Genomic DNA, 16920 nt, shown 5'->3' with positions numbered 1-16920 from the left:
CCATCGTCATCCGTGGTCTTTCTCTGATTGCTGATGGTCCTTCACACGGTCAAAGTTGCCCAAAGCCCTCCTGAGCCCCCTAGTCTGGAGAAAACCTTGCGCTGGACGACTTCTGGGAGGAGGCACAGGCAGCGATGAGCCTGGTGGGTCTGCCCACGTGGCCGTGCTCTGCCACTCGGGGCACACAGGGGTCTCTGCGTGCTGTGACCCTGTGTAGCCGGGAGCAATGACCGGCTGCCCCTCATTGGCCCCGAATCAGGCGGGGTGGCAGCCTGCAGTCACCTCCGCGTTGACAGAGCACTTGCGCAGTTCGGGGACCGAGGCTCTGCCTCTCCTGGAGAGTGTCCCAAGATTCCTTTCTCCTCCTGTCCCATACTGCCACCTAGAAGGAGGCGCTGAAATGATTAATGAGCAGGACGTAAAGACAATGCTGCCCAAAGCAACAGCTGTCTCGCACCACCCACTGAATAATTAGAGTCAAAGTGAGGTGTCGGCCAGTGGGGACTTGGGTGCAGGAGACACGAGTCTCCTCTCGCTTGAATCGGGGTGTCAGGCCTTGCTTGCCCCCACTCGGGCTATTCCTTTAGCTTCCAGGATCCCATTTCCCCCAGGTCTGCTCTTGGAGTGAAATAGTGACTGTCCCCTTGACCCTGGGAGCCGGGGAGAAGGCTGTGCGTGTTAACAACTGCCCAGACCCTCTGTGCAGAGCGGCAGGGCCAGGCGGGGCTGAAGTGGGTGTTGCCAAGAACCTAACAGTGTCAGTGACAAAAGCAAGAGCTCCTGGCAAGAAGTCTGAGGGACTTTCTTCATCACAAGTGGCATCTCCTGAGCACTTTAATGACAGCAGATTAAGTTGGCTGTGGGATGCAGGACTAAGGGAATAGTGACACAAAGGAGGTGAAGCAGAAAAACCCAATCTCCTCCTTTTAAGGGGAAAAAAAACACATTTATTTAAATGAATTGCAAAGAAAAGAGTGGAGTGTGGCATTTCCCCCAGCCCAGAGTTCAGTGGGTTTTTAAAGAACTGTGTCTCTCTTTGGCCAGACCAGCAGCTAAGATCTTCCTCCTGTCTGCAGAAAACGAACCGCAGGCTTGGACTTCATTAAGATGCAGGAGCATTCCTCCTGGACAAATGGCTCACTCGGTCAGCCCCTTCCTTCCTGCTTCTCCTTGCAGGCCCTTGCCTGGCTTAGCTTATATTTTACATTCAGCACCTCGAGGTCCCCAGAAATTGCATGCAAAATTGTGAAATGGAAAATCATAGGGCCATGGCTCCATCAGTTGTGCCTGGCATTGCAGCATCCTTGACTTGCAATGCTCAGGGCCTGGGCTAGGAGATTCGCTTACAGAAAGCCCGGAGGCCCCAAACACCTACCAAAGGTTGCGCTTTGAATACACGCTCTTAGCGCACCTCCTGGGTAACTGGGGCAAATCTATAGACATGAATAGAACTGAAGTCAGACTATAGGAAGTCGCAGTGAACAGGAAAATCGCCAGAATGGAATGCAGGTAAAAGTAGGGGTTGTCTTAGAGGCAGTGGCTGTGGGAGTTGACGGTGTTTTGCTAAGAGGAGCCCAGCGCTTAGTAACTAGCCGTGTCTATAGTGATCTCCCGTGGTAACCTGTGTGTGAGTCATGGTAGCCAGAGTCCACGGCAAGGAGGTCTGAAACCTTAGCATTCACACCGTGTTTGGAAAATGATAAGATATCACGATCCGGAGGGAGGCAAGGAAAGGGAGGAGGCGGGAAGAGAAACAGGAATCCACCGCCCACTGTGTGCTCAGTGACACGCTCGGCCTGTCACACGCCGGTTCGTTGCATTCTCCCAACAGCTCATAAGAGAAGCATTGTGATTCCTGATACGCAGGTGGGGAAACTGAGGCTCTGCGAAGTTTGACTATTTGTGGGAGGCAGCAGTTGGCGTGATGGAAGAAGTATGGACTTTGGGGGTGGGCTCGGAGGGCAGCCTTACCACCCACGGGTTCAGTGAGCCGGGCCATGCTGGGTAACATCTGCTTTCTCATCTGTAAACTCGGGACGAGTGTGCCGCCCACTGGATTGTTGGGAGGATCAAATGAGATAACGTCAATAATAGCACAGTCCTGGCGCACAATAAACCCTCTGAAAATGGCAGGTATCCTTCTGTGATCTCACAGTCGGAGAACCAAGATCTGAACTCCCAGAGGTCGGCGTCCCCCCTCCCTCGGGCCCCTTCCACCATGACACCTCCAGATCCACACCTGAGTGCTATTCTGAAGTTAAGAGGACAAGCACAGCCGGGGCACGGTGCCCTCGGAATTCTTTACGTTTCAGCGGCGTAAGCTGCAGGTCAGTCCCGATGCCAGGAGGATGGCCTCACTCCGTCCTGCACAGCATATATTAATCTCCGAACATTTCTGTATGTTTGAAATACTTCATTTAAAAATGGACAATCTCCCTCCAAAAACTGCATGATGGAGATTTCACCAGACCTGAATGATTAAACAAAGAGGGCAAGACACAGAGAGGAGTTTAAAAATAACCTTGGTGCACACCTTCAAAACTTGCCACGTTACATTACTAAAATTACCCGTCTCTGTGTCTGTCTGCCCTGCCACGCTATGCATTACGTCTTTGCATTCCCCATGCCTAGCATAGTGCCTGGCACATGGTAGGTGCTCAGAAAACGTGCCCATCATAAGTTGGACTGAACTACCGACATAATAGCAAAGATCCGGTAAGAGCAAATGCTGTTTTCCTATGACTGTAGCTTCTAGACCTGTGTGTGGCTTCAGCTTGATCCCAGCTCACCTTAGGACCCCGAGGCAGGCGGTCCAATTCCATGAGCAGCACTGAGTGGGGCCGAGCACTTGAGATGCTTGTGATCAATTACTCAGAGGGTGGGTGAAAGGGCACTGCCTCCCGTTTCCTACCGAGATGGACCTTCATGCCCTGAAATGACAACTTCTCTGCACTCACTTAATGGGATCCCAAATAACACGGTGCAAACCAATCTTTCATCACTGTTGCCCCTTGGAACACGTTTCAAATGCTGGCCATTAAAAACAGGCCATTTCACGGGCCTTTAATGATGACACTAATAACTGTGGATTTTTGTCTCCTAGAGTCCTGATGAGCCAGGCCAAGGAGTAAATTACGGAGCTAACTTTTATGTGCGCGGTTTATTGATCTGTGAGCTTCAAGGGAACTACGCCAGCCAGCCCCTATAGCTCGGCGGTCCAGATTACCTTTTCATCTATGTAATTGGGCCACCAGGGCACAGTTAATTTTCAATTTATATTAATAGGAAGACAAAGAACATGATGTGCCACCTCTGTATCAAAGTAATGGACGTATCAAAATATTCTACCTGGTAATTATAAGTAAATCGGCTTTCCCGTGACCCAGAGAGGATTGTGTTGCCGATTCACTGTGCCCGTCAGCGTAATTCATCACGAGGAAGTTCAGTGCCACCGTGTGTAAAGGTGCTTCCCTGTACAGCATCCAGCTGTCTTCATCTGTGCTGTTGCCCGTCTTTGTTTCTTGCCAGGTGAAAGTCATGCTTCGCATCTGTTCCACTCTGGCTCGGGATACCTCGGAATCCAGCTCCTTCCTCAAGGTGGACCCGCGGAAGAAGCAAATCACCTTGTACGATCCCCTGACTTGCGGAGGCCAAAACGCTTTCCAGAAGAGAGGCAACCAGGTTCCCCCGAAGATGTTTGCCTTTGATGCGGTTTTTCCGCAAGACGCCTCTCAGGTGGGTATAAGTGCGGCTCAGGCTCGGTTGGCGGTGATCAAAGAAGCATTGACTCATTCGCTAGGACCCGTGATCAGGGAGGGTGTCTCTCGGGGCATTCTGATGGACCAATTCCTTCATCTGCACAACTTTTAGAAGTCACTTTGAGGCCCATTGAGTAGTTCAGTGCTTTTGAATGACCGGTGTCGTGCGTTGGGCCGTTGGGCCAGTGCCGGGATTTTGACAAAACACATCCTTGGGGAGAGGAAGAGCGAGCCGGCCAGTAGTGAGTGCCGGAACATAGCAAGTGCTCAATAAATGTTACGTTTACCATGACATCGTCAGGCTATGCCACACCACCCTGAACGCGCCCGATCTCGTCTGATCTCGGAAGCTAAGCAGGGTCGGGCCTGGTTAGTACTTGGATGGGCGACCGTTACATCATTGTCAATGTCTGTATCGTGCCACCAGCCACGGTCAGCTCAGCCCCCACAGGCTACAAAGGTCAAAACCCAGAAAGCGTTCAGAGTAGGCCTCTGCTCTGAGGTCCTTGTCATTAGGCTGTGAAACAGCAGCCACCACGGTGACCCCAGGCAGTTAGAAAATTTGTTTTTTCTCAGTTTCTGAGGATATCAGCTTCCTGAAGCTAAGCAATGGTTGTTAACAGTCCGGGTTCCCTGTGGCCTGAATGAGCATCCTTATTTCCCCTAAGTGGCCTTGGTAGTCACTAGCTGCCGACTGCTGGGACAAACCTCCGCTGGGTGGTCTGGCTGGTGGGGTTGGAAGTCGGGGGATCGATCAGAGGCTTCCTGCCCGCGGGGTCTGTGCTCAGGAAGCTGCGTGCGTCTCCACGTCCAAGGGGAAAGCAGCAAGGGGCCTCCCGGAGCCACGGTCAGCTCCTAACAAGCACCAGATGGGCAAGTTGCTGACTGCTCTGTTCTCGGTGGATAGACAGGACCTCTGCAAGGGGACGCCTGCCCACCTGTGCCCTCCAACACCAGCCCCGTGCTCCTCTATTTCCTCTGTGCAGGAGATTCAGTGATGGCGGTTTGGTCCGCGTACAACCAACATTCTTCCTGGTGACTCAGGAATCTAATGGTTTATTTGACGTATGGCTCAGGGTGGGCTCACAGCCTCCCGACTCCCGTCTCGCTTACGTTCAGAGACGGCCTAGCTCATCAGGCAGCGACTTCTCCCCACTCTGCAGTGGCACTTCGGGCCAGTTCATCACGATTCAGCTGCCTCAGTCTAGGGTTTAGCGCCAGGGTCTCGCTGCCTTGGTCCCCGGGGGTGTGGAAGATCCTGCGGTTCCCCACAGCCAGCCCTGCCCCGCTGCCCCCTTGGCCAAGGAGGAGCCCCCAGCAGAGTTGCTGAGGCAACTGCCTTGGAGCAATGGATGGTTGTTGGGAGCGTGGTTTTTTAATTTCAGTTTGGGGAGAGAAAATTGATTTCTAAATACTCAGGGTCGTTGTACTACTGAAACCTGGAGCTGAATGGCTACATTCACTGCCTGGGCTGCTGGGTTTTAGGTTCCCTCTGGGACGCACGTTGCTCTGCCTACTGCAGGGCCCCCGTGTGTGCATGGCCTCGAGATGCTTCTGCGAGCCCTGGCTCCGGCCCTGAGGCAGAAACGAAGGCAACGGGACACAGGGCATGGTTTTGTCCTCCTGCTGCCGTGAAGAGGCTCGGGTACCAACCAGAGAGAGGCTTCCCAGAGTTCCAAGTTGGGCCACAAAATTTATGGAGTTGCGGTTGCTTGCAGAGCACTGTAGTATTGGGGGTTAATGGGGAAATACAGAAAGTCATCCAGAGCCTGGTCCCTGGCTAAGGATTTATTAATAATAGTCCAGTTGGAGATGAGATACACACAACAGGCTGAAGAACACCGCAATCACATCCTGGCAAGTGGCGGTTGATATTGTGTATGTTGAACGTGTCCATAGACAAAGAAAGAAAAGGCTGGTTTTTGGAAAGAGGAGGACATGGATTGGAAAAGAAGAAAGAGATTGGGAGAGAAAGCAGACACACATCACAAAGTTCCCACTTACGTTAGAGCTACTGTGTTTCCCAAGGTGTCTCTCCTGAAATGGGACATCACCTCTTCCCCGCTCATAGCCTGGCCCCTTTCATAAGCTGTGGTGTGCAAGGAAGGATCCAGTTAGCAAAGGGCGAATGGAGACTTTAATTGCCTTGTCCAGGAGGCTGGAATGGCAGATGGGGGAAGGGCGTGACGACATCCATGAGGACCCTCTGTCCCCATTCCAGCCTGCTCCTGCCTGGTCCACAGATGGAGCGGCTCACTCGTACCACAGATCAGCAGAAGGGTGGTTTGCAATTAACACGTGTAATGCTCACGCTTGCAAAGTGTGGAAGGTACCCAAGGACTCTGGGCCCCTTCAGGCCTCTGGCAAGGGCTGGCCCGTCTGGGACTGCGGTGACATTGGGACCCTACGCCCCAGGAAGGTGGGCTCAATTTTATGTCACTAACAGTGCCTTGGCCGTATGGTCCATTCACAGCTCGTGTCTCCTTTTGTGTCTGACAGGCTGAAGTGTGTGCTGGAACCGTGGCAGAGGTGATCCAGTCCGTGGTCAACGGGGCCGACGGCTGCGTGTTCTGTTTCGGCCACGCCAAGCTGGGTTAGTGGGAGCTTTACTTTCCGTGCTACTCATTGGGTTCCCGGGTGCCCCAGGCGTTCTTCTGTATCAGTCCGGGGTCTGCAGGTGAAAGGAAGGGTTTTCTCTTAGGTGCTGAAGGAGCATTTGTGCGTTTGAAATGCAGGTGTCCGTCCTAAGTGGACACCATTCATGCAGGAAAGCTTCGAGTCCAGGAGGTGGACCGAGGACAGTGGCAGGGCTGTTCGCACTGGGTCCGGGTCGGAGAGGCAAGCGGGAAAATGTACGTTTCTGGAGCAGGGGCTGCTAGGGAAGCAGATAGGGCTCCCAGCACCCGCCTCCACCCGCAAGGTGATCGGAGCTGATGGGGAAGCTAGAGGGCAATGTGGCCGCCGCCCTTGCTGCCCAGCACACGGTATCCGCACGCCATCGGGACACTCCCGGGCACGAGCATCTAGAGAAGGAGACAGCGCCCCCCCAACACACACACAGGGGTTTCAATTAAATCCCCTCACTGTCCCATCTTCACCCTGACCTGTGGCCATCTGCTCACCAGGCCTTGCCTTGCACGCTTGATGCATGAGTGGTTTGGAGAGCTGTGACAAGTGTCCATGACAGAGGCCCTGCAGAGGGCGTGGAGGCCAGTGCTCGGCCAGGACAGAAAGCCCGTCCGTCACCTCTCTCTGCCCCTCTGTCCCAGCCAGCTCTTCCTCTTCCCCGGATCTCCATCAAAGCAATGATCTGGGCTTTAATGACATTTGCTCAGGCTATAAAAATATACACAGCATTTAACTTGAGGAAGGAGATAAAGTGCGAGTATGTGGATTTAATCGGCGGGGTGGCTATAAAAAGAATCATAATGATGAAAAGTTCTTGCTTTCCGCACACTGCATGTGTAAAACCATGCAGAAACCGGATAGCTTGTGGCATTTGGGACCCTGCTCAAGGGACACTGGGATTTGATCGTGTCATTTGCCTTCTTTATGGTAGCCATTGAACCAGTAGAATAGGAAATGCCTTTTTCTGTTCTTGTCAAATGTGTACTATTTCTCTGACCCTTTCATTCCTTTTCTTCCCTTTTCCCCACTTCCCGGTGCCTTCTGCAGCCTTGGCATCTGTGTTTAAGACTGTAGAATGGTGCCTGGATGCTCAAACTGCTTGTTCTTTCTGCCCCGGCTCTCCCAGGAAAATCCTACACCATGATCGGGAAGGACGACTCCATGCAGAACCTCGGCATCATCCCCTGCGCCATCTCTTGGCTCTTCAAGCTCATAAACGAACGGAAGGAAAAGACCGGCGCCCGTTTCTCTGTCCGGATCTCGGCCGTGGAGGTGTGGGGGAAGGAGGAGAACCTGCGGGACCTGCTGTCAGAGGTGGCCACGGGCAGCCTGCAGGACGGCCAGTCCCCGGGCGTGTACCTGTGCGAGGACCCCATCTGTGGCACGCAGGTGACTGCTCCCGGAGCGTGGCTTGCCCCAAAGCGGCTCATCCTGGCCTCAGGGGCTGGGGCAGCCCAACCCCAGGAATCACCCTGGAAACAGGGAGGCTTCCGCCTGTTTACTTTAAAGTGGACTGGAACTTTATGGTCTGCAGCTGCGGGGCCATCTGCCCGCCCAACCTAAATATTTGTACCTTGCATCTAATTGACAATGCGCAGGACCACAATTGTAGCATTTGGGGGGGGAATTGAATTGACTTTCTTTACGTCCCTTTCAAAAAAAAAAAAAAAAAAAAAGAGTACAATCTTTCTTTTGTTTAACAACAAACCGAAATATTTACTGCTCTGCACAAATAGCTACAGCCATTCCCGGGGCTGTTTATGGCTCTATAAACTGTGTTTCTGGCACTGGTTTACAGTCGGATTAGCGGTGCTGTAGGAAACGGTAATAACCGCTTTCTAATCAGAGCCGTGATATAATTGCTAGAACTATGGAAGCCAAGAGAAGCTCCCGTTGCCTTTTCAGGATGTTTTGCCTGAGTGTCTCCCCCTTGCTGTCTGACGGTAGATGACTCGGGAGCCCCCGATTCGTATCCAGAACAATCCGCTCTTCCAGGCTCTAGCAGGAGGCTTTATTTTCCAGTTTTATCAGCTGCCTCCTCCTCTACATATGTGTTCCACGTGATCCCAACGGGGATTGTTTGCACAGGTGTGGACACCCCCAGTGGCCTGGTACACTCGCCTGCTCAAACCTCACCATGCTCTCCCCGTGCTTAAAGCATCTCAGATCCTTCCCTTTTCCTTATGAATCCTCTTTAGTCTGCGTCAGAGTCACCTGGGACACTTGTTAAAACACTCATCACTGGCTCCACCCCCAGCGTTTCTGATTCAGTGGGTCTGGGATGGACCTACTGCTGCAAAATGTGCTTTTCTGCCAATTTCCCATGTAATGCTGATGGCCGGTCCAGGGACCACACTTTGAGAACCACTGTTCTGAAGTGTAAGATGTGCTCGGACGGTAGCTACACAGCACCTGTGATGGAATCAGTAGGACCCTAGCCACTGCTCCTGGTCCCAGCGTTTCCTGGACACTCAGACATGCCACCTCCACTCACCTTGGTCACCCCATGGGCAAAGTTCCATCTGGGTGAAAGATCTGGTTCACTGAAGGCTGAGAAGAGGAAGAAACCAACATTCTCTTTAACACTTCCTGTTGAAAAATCTTTAAAATCCCTTGGTTTATTTTTCTATTGCAAGTATGAAACCATGAACACAATAGAAGCTCTCTTGAAGTTCAAGGACTTCAGTGGTCTCAGGTTCTGAATATTGGCTCTCGCAGTTCAAAATTAGAGTAGAAAATTGTCAGAATTTGTACCAGCCCTAAGGCATATACTGCAAATCAGTTCTTGGAATGAAACTCAGGCACAAGAGTTTCTTTTTCTCCCTCAAAAAAGAGTGCTGGTCAAATTTTGATAATATGATCGTTGTGATTCAGGTTTACTATAATTGCCAAGTGTTCTCGTAAGATTTAGACACATTACCCTCTGTGCTTTCTTTAGTTAATTAATAAGTCATGCCAGGAACATGAATTCAGGAACTAAAGGTAAAAATAGACATCTCTTAAATACAGATGAGACGTTCAAAATAGATAGCTCTTAAATACAGATGATACCGCTTAAATTGAGATGAGAATTCAGGAACTAAAGGTAAAAATAGATATCTCTTAAATACAGGGGAGACACAGGGCTGTTTCAGGGTGCCTTTTACACTTCTTGTTTATGCTAGTAAGTGTGGCCTAATATTGGCTCTAATTAAATAACTGAAAAATGAGGGGTCACGTGAAAGCTAATGAAGTTTTTTGCTGCTTTGGGACAGCAGTACTCTCAGGTCTGAAGTCACACTTTGCAGCCTGCCCGTCTCCAAACAGTCTAATCTTCGGGATCAAGATGTAGTCACGTCCCTCATCCCTCGTGTTGTCTTAGGTGAATGGACAGCCGGGGGTGGGCTGCTGTCCTCTGTCCTCTGCAGAGATAAGGCTGGGCCACCTGCCCCCACGGGTCACTCCCATGCCACCATTTGCTTTTCACACCTGCAACTCACAGATTCTCTGTAAGTTGTAAAATGTCTAAAAACAGGTAGTATCCAATTGAGTGTGCTCAATCTTAATCTTCAGAAGTGAATTAACTAAGCTGAGAATTGCACCTGCGTAGAGCGCCCGGTTCCAGAAGGACTTTCAGCCTTAGAGAAGCGTGTGGCTTTACCGTACAGAAGGGAGGGCCGGCTGAATGGAGCCGTAGCGCCCAGGCGTGGGTGACAGGCAGGCAGACGCCCCTCAGCCTGCAGCTTCGTTCAGCTCTCGGCTTCTGTCTTCCAGCTGCAGAACCAGAGCGAGCTGCGCGCCCCCACGGCGGAGAAGGCCGCCTTTTTCCTGGACGCAGCCATCGCCTCCCGCCGGAGCCACCAGCAGGACTGCGACGAGGACGCCCACCGCAGCTCACACATGTTCTTCACGCTGCACATCTACCAGTACCGGATGGAGAAGAGCGGGAAAGGGGGAAGTGAGTGGCCGCTGTCTCCCCTCGAGCCCCCTCCCCTCCTCCCCCAGCCAGAGACCCCTCCTCCCGGGTGACCGTGACCTTGACTCAGTGGAGTACGATGTGTAGGCCGCTGATTGGCAATGCAAGATGACAGTAGGGTCTGGGCTGAACTTTACTTTTGAACTGTCCAGGGGAAAAGGGTTTGTTTCAGTCGAGATAATGTACAAATGTGACTGCCGTGAGAAGGTGAAAGGACAAACTTAAACAAAAACAACTGCTTAATAGTATCTTTTTGTTCATAAACCCTAAATGTGGTTATCATGAAAGACCAACATTTACCCATCAAAGCACCCTGGAAGATGTTGTTAATCATTAGCGTGAGTCTGCTATAGGGGCCCAAAAGAAAGTCGTGTTTTTAAAGAATGTAGAAATGAGACTCTGAACGACTCTACCCGGGCCCTGGCTGCCTCCCCCAGGCTGTGCCCGTCAGGGCGGAGTCCCTGCGAACGCCCCGGCACGACACCTGCCCCGGGAGCTGCACCTTCGGGAACCGGCCCTGGGGTTGCACAGACCCCTCCGGGCTGTTTTACCAAAGTCAGCACGGTCCTTGGTGCAGGTCTCTGTCCTCCGTCCAGTAGTGTCTGCTCTACGCCCAGCCAAGCCCAGTGCCGGCCGCAGCTGAGTGTCTCGGGTGGAGTCTTGGTCTATCGGCCTCACTGGGTCCCTAAGGCAAGCTGTGGGCCACAGGGCCACGGGGCTGGCCAGGCAGTGGCTTCCATCGTCTCTCCGTGTCCACCTCGGTGGGGATCTCAAAACATGGGCAGCTGGACGCCAGTGGCCTCTGAATGATTGTCTCCAGGACGCTGGGTGCCAGAAAGACAGAGAACTCTGAGTTAGGAGACTAACCCTGGCCTGGAAATTGTAAAGCTAATGGACGAAAGCAGAGGCAATCAGCAAACCTATCCTAGGGGAATCCTGGAATTAAGACATCCCACTGGGACCTCTGGACGGGCTCCCCCATTTCTCCCTAAGTCTCCTTGTGGCCCCAAAGACTTGAAAACCAGGACTCCTGGAGATAGCTCTTGGGGGCCTCTTACCCCCAAGTGGAAGTTCCTCCCTTCCCCCCATCTCAGTGATCTTCTGACCTGTCTCCTGCCATTGTTCCTACTCCTTAGTTGCTGTTTGCATTCGGGTTTATCGAGGTATGATTTATAGTCAGTAAAACTTATGCTTTTTGTGTGTCTTTAGATGAGTTTTGGCAAATCTATGTGGTCATATAGCCACCCCCACTGTGAAGATAGAACAGTGCCATCACCATGCAAGGTCCCTCTTGCCCTCTGTCCCTACCTCATACCTCTCTCTGCCCACAGCCACTGATCAGATTGTTGTCTTTCTAGTTTTGCCTTTCTCCAGAATATCATACGCATGGAATCCTGTGGTCCTTATGTGGCCTTTCGTGTCTGGCTTCTTTCATTTAGTGCATTTGTGATTCCCCCACATTGCCGCCTGCTCCTTTAGTTTTGACGGGGCCGGGAAACCTGGCTCCTTCCCTCACCTCCAGGACTGAACGCAAATATCTGCACCTGGGGCTGGTGGTCCACTAACCAGCTAAGCCTTCATAGCTCTGCAAATCAGCCTTGCGCGACCGGCCACGGCCGCTGCCCAAGGACCCCAGAGATACTGGCTCTCACTGGCAGTACTTTGGGCGTCCCAGGGAGGTGTCCTCATTAGCAGGGGACCAGATCTCTCTGGACAGCCTGTGATGGTGAGAAAGGACTGGCCGGGGAAGAGCAGAATATGTTGAATGAGAATCTTTCAGGGGAGATTAATTCTCAATAAAGGGTTCACACCATGTAGTACGCTCCCATTTAGAGTAATGTTCTTAAAGAAGGAAACGGGGGATTAGGATAGGGATGAGAAGATCCAGACCTTTAGTTTAGAATCCACAACAGAATTTTATCCACATTCCTCCTAACCGTCTGAGAGCTGGCCTTGAATCCTGCCCTGTTGGTTTTTTTCTGGGTAATGTCTTAGCGGTGTGAATGTGAGAGTCTGAAAGATGTTTATTTTATTCTTTTAAGCAGCCATCAATAATAATAATAATAATAATCAGAGTCTGCAGTGGATTCTTGCACTTTCAGCAAAGGGTGACTCGCAAAGGATCTGAATCTTGAGCCAAATGGCACCGAGCAGAAAATCTCAGGAGAATGGGATAATGTCCTCCTCTTCCTAGGTTTCAAACCAAACTGAAAAGAACTCTGTTTTGGGGTTTACATTTTTTACTTTTTCCTGGTTCTGCTCTCAATTTGAAATCTGAACTTTGGGAGAAATCGTGAAAACCAGGAAACAGTTAATTAAATTGCTTCCAATGTAAGAACCTGAAATTGAGCTTCCAAAGAAGTTTAGGTTTGGATGTTTCCTAAACTCAATGATCCATCCCAAATCGGTACTTAATGAATCCTTGGCATGTATTAAATATTTAGCGTCAAACTCATCTTCTTCCTATTTTTAACTTGTGAAAGAGAATTGCTTTTAAATAATAAATTCAGGTTAAAGGAAAAGGCAAATACCATTAATGGCTTCCAACCTCTTAGAGGTTCTTTCTAATGTTTTAGTAGATGAGAACGGAGAAGGGGCAAAAGTCCAGGCTACTGGGCATCAGTCCTAAAAAGATCTGGGGGGGACACGTCTTGCCTCTTGAGAAGGGACCCAGGCCAGAATGCACACAGCCCCCCAGCCCACGGCCTGCTTGACTTCAGTGAATTTATAACTGTTTAAAATATAATGAGAAGATTTGGGGTGGTGTTTAAAATGGAAATTTTATTTGCTTATATATAATAATCTCTATGGACTTGGCAGCCAGAACTCAATTAGAGGAAAGTTTATTAATTAGTCACCCTGCAGGGAAGCAGATAGCAGCACATGCTGCTGTTAACCGACTGTTAGAAGAGATCTCTGCTGCAAATACTGAATACATCATGTATACATGCACCTGAATCTTACATACAGAAATGCATGTTATATACACACTTATATACACATATCCATAGACAAATGTTTTAAACATGTCCAGTTAAGATAGAAAAGAAAATTCTTTGTTGATGTATCAGTGTTGTACAGATTGCACTAGGTTAAGCTTAAAATATCTCCCTGAGGCCTAGCACAGTGGCTCATGCCTGTAATCCCAGCACTCTGGGAGGCTGAGGCAGGAGAATCACTCAGGCCAGGAGTTGGAGATCAGCCTGGGCAACATAGCAAGACCCCATCTCTACAAAAATAAAAATTAAAAAAAAATAGCCAGGCACTATGGTGGGTGTATGCCTATAGTCCTGGCTACTCAGGAGGCTGATGCAGGAGGATCGCTTGAGCCCAGGAGTTTGAGGCTGCAGTGAGCTATGATGGCACCACTGTACTCCAGCCTGGATGACAGAGCAAGACGCTGTCTCAAAAAAATAATTTTTTTCTGGAATATTAGGCTGAGTCTTCAGCCACCATAGAGGCCTTCCTCTGCTTTGCTAAACTAACTCTGTAGTGGTGTGAGAGCCTCCCTGGGAATTTCGGCATTGAGGATGAGACCCCAAAGCCCTAAAGATCATGGAGCTGCTCCTTGTGATGACGGGTGTATTGGACATCTAAGTCAAGATAGCAGAGGTTGACTATCCTTTGTCCAGGTGTAAGGCCGTGCTTCCCAAACTTTGCTGCACATTGGACTCACCCAGGGAGCTTTTAAATGAATCCCAATGCACATGTTGCAGTCCAGCCCAATTAAAGTAGAAAGTCTGGAGTGGGAGCCAGGCCTCAGTATTTCTTTAAAGATTCCAAGATGATTGCAATGTGCAGCTGAGTTTGAGAGCCACTTAAAAGAAAGTGAGTTAAAAGAACTTCTGCATGCTTTGTACTTAGCTTTGGATTTTCATCTTATATTCAGCATTAATTTTCTAAGCGATCTTGGGTGATTTATTTAGTATCTGTGAACCTCAGTTTCCTCATCTATAAAATGGGGCTAATTTCTGCATTACGGGATTATTGTAGAAATAAGTGATATTAGGAGAGTTTAGAATTTCCTGATACTTTCCAGGTGCTTAATAAAGTGTGGCTCAGGAGTAGGTAAAATTATCACCTTGCCTCCTGTGGTTAGAATAAGGCATGTGGGTAATTTGGTGTGGTCAAAGTCTAGACTTAAAATATACATATTATAAATAAAGGATTACTGAGTTATGGCCCTTTAACCCTGTAGCCTTTTCAGAAATCTGAAAAGTTGACAAGGAATCTGCTTCTTACTGCTAATAATAATCACCTATTTCATTCGTTACAGAACTAGTTTCTCCCCAGCCACTTGTAGTGATGTAAATTCTTGATAATAGCAAATGGCCTGTGCTCACTCAGCTCGTACATTTCAGGTGAAACACACCATGTGTGAAATTCAGAGTTCTGTGACTACTGTAACTCCAGCGGGTGTAGAGCAGAGAGTAGATTTTCCATTGTCTAAATGTGACTCTCATTTTGAGTCATGCAGGTATAATTATAGGTATTTTATAATATTATTCTTCAGCACAGTCTAAACTGTGCCTTTTGTTCTCTGTGTTCTATTTTACTACATGTACATTATGCATTTTATTCCATTACATCAAATGGACTATTAAGAGTCTGAAAGTCCAAATTGGTCCCTGTCTTTGCCCTTTAATCTGCAGTGTGCGTGGAATAGCTGAGCTGCTCCTTCTATATAATTAGGCTGCAAAACAGATGATATTTTGCTGTAAAAAAATAACTATTTCCTTTAGCACGCTGCCGTGACCCAAACTTGCATGATACAAAATAGGATAAAAGAGAAGTAACATATCTTCCCTTTTAAGGGGTTTTGCTGGGGATAGTGGAAGATGAACAAAATATAACATCCTTAATGTAAAAAGTTCGTTGCCATAGACGTTACCAGAGCAGCTGGAGAGCCTGAACAGCACTCATTGCTGTGCTTTCTGTAAATATCCATCACCTTTCTTGTCAGTACTAGGGGTGGAAACCGCGGGTGGCGAGGGGGAGAGACAAGGTTAAGGTGAGGACAGCGGTTCCTGAATGTTTTCATCCTACAGCATGGGCACTGCCTCGCCCTCCCCATCAGTGCTGAACTGCGGGCTTTTCCCGCATGCGCGTGGGCGCCCGGGGCCCCGCACCCGCCCCCCACACTGCGCATGCTCCAGACACACCCACATACCTGCCTTAGCTTTCTCCACCGACTCCTGTCAACCTTGGCCCAAATTACCCGGCCTCTGCAACAGCTTTGGGAAGTCTTCATCTCTACCTGTCCTTCTCCTGTCGTCCGTCTGTACAGAGTAGGGAGGGGCAGAGGGAAAAGTTGGCATCCTGGAAGCGACAGGAGTGGACCAGGTGTGATGGTGTGAGCTGGGCCATCTGGAACCATCAGAGTCCAGAGGTCGGGGGGGGGGGGGTGTCTGCTGCTGCCTGGGAGTGAGGGAGAGGATCAAGGGAGGTGGTCAAGGATTTAGGTGATGTGCTGAGGGTCACATTACTCTGGGAGAGTAGGGGGGACAGGAAGGCAGCCTCGTATGCTAAGCCAACTGGCTGCCACGTTCCCTGTGTCTGTGACCAGTTTAGCCATTTCAGAGGATGCTGTGTGCCCAGCCTTGCCGTGAATCTCATGAGGGCTCTGAGGTTGATGCAGTTTTCTGGCCCAAATGGACCAGGGAAAGATCCAAGTGGGGTACCAGGGCTCTGTGGGAACAGTAGCCAGAGATGTAGTTCAGAAGATTGTCCCCGTGGCCCCCCATGTACATGCCTCCCAGAAGGTCTTTGCACAGGTTAGACGGGTTCCTGACTGCACCAAGAGGGGCTGGAGTTGAGCCCGGGCCCCTTTGGGACCTGGTGTGGGGAGGAGGCTGGTGGACTTGTTTCATCGGCTGAGAATGCCGATGCCACTGAGTGCCACCCAGTAGGTCCCTGCACAAGTGGGGTTAATCCCTCAACTGCAAGAAGAAGAACCGGGGCTGAGACTGGGTGGGACTCCTCGGGATCCTCTGGGGGATGGAGGCTGGGGAGCCTGTCTCGTTGGCCCAGACAGGTAGACGTCTCCCTGCAGGTCTTGGCACAAATGAGATAGTTCCCCAACTGTCCGCCATCCGTCTCTCTCTCTCTCTCTCTCTCTCTTTCTCTCTCTCTCTCTCTCTCTTTACTGATATGTCCACTCTAACTCTCATGTGGTTACTGTTTGCTTTTCCATGCTTATACATTTTACCTATTGTTTCTTTATGTTTAAAATGCATTTCTTGTAGACAGCATATAGTAGGGTCCCACTTTTTTATCCAAATTGAGTTTTGCCTTTTAATGAGGGTATTCAGACTATTTACCTTTAATGTGATTATTGCTGTGGTTTGGTTCAGAGCATTACTTTTCTATGTTTTCTTTTTGTCCCATCTGTTCTTTTTTCTCCTTTTAATCTGCCTTTTTTTGGATTAAACATTTTTTAATGAGTCCACCTTGTATCTTTTGTTGGCTGATTAGCTATAACTTTTTATTACTTAATGGTTGCTTCAGAATTTATAATACACATTTTAAGTTATCACAGACTACTTTCAAATGATATTATACCACTTATATATAGAATAA

At 49.7% G+C, this 16920-nt stretch overlaps 1 protein-coding gene across 1 annotated transcript in view; it reads left to right on the top strand.

The window, feature by feature from the left end:
- Positions 1-16920, top strand: part of KIF26B (kinesin family member 26B) — a 386602-nt gene that overhangs the window by 334753 nt on the left and 34929 nt on the right. The window contains exons 6-9 of the mRNA XM_069484638.1: positions 3529-3735; positions 6258-6351; positions 7513-7775; positions 10140-10323. Of these exons, the coding sequence (XP_069340739.1) occupies positions 3529-3735; positions 6258-6351; positions 7513-7775; positions 10140-10323 (748 nt within the window). The remainder of the gene's footprint in view (positions 1-3528; positions 3736-6257; positions 6352-7512; positions 7776-10139; positions 10324-16920) is intronic.

The sequence above is a fragment of the Eulemur rufifrons genome, chromosome 11 (genome assembly GCF_041146395.1).
Source record: "Eulemur rufifrons isolate Redbay chromosome 11, OSU_ERuf_1, whole genome shotgun sequence".
NCBI classification, from domain to species: Eukaryota; Metazoa; Chordata; class Mammalia; order Primates; family Lemuridae; genus Eulemur; species Eulemur rufifrons.
This window is presented reverse-complemented; position numbering and strand designations above follow the sequence as displayed.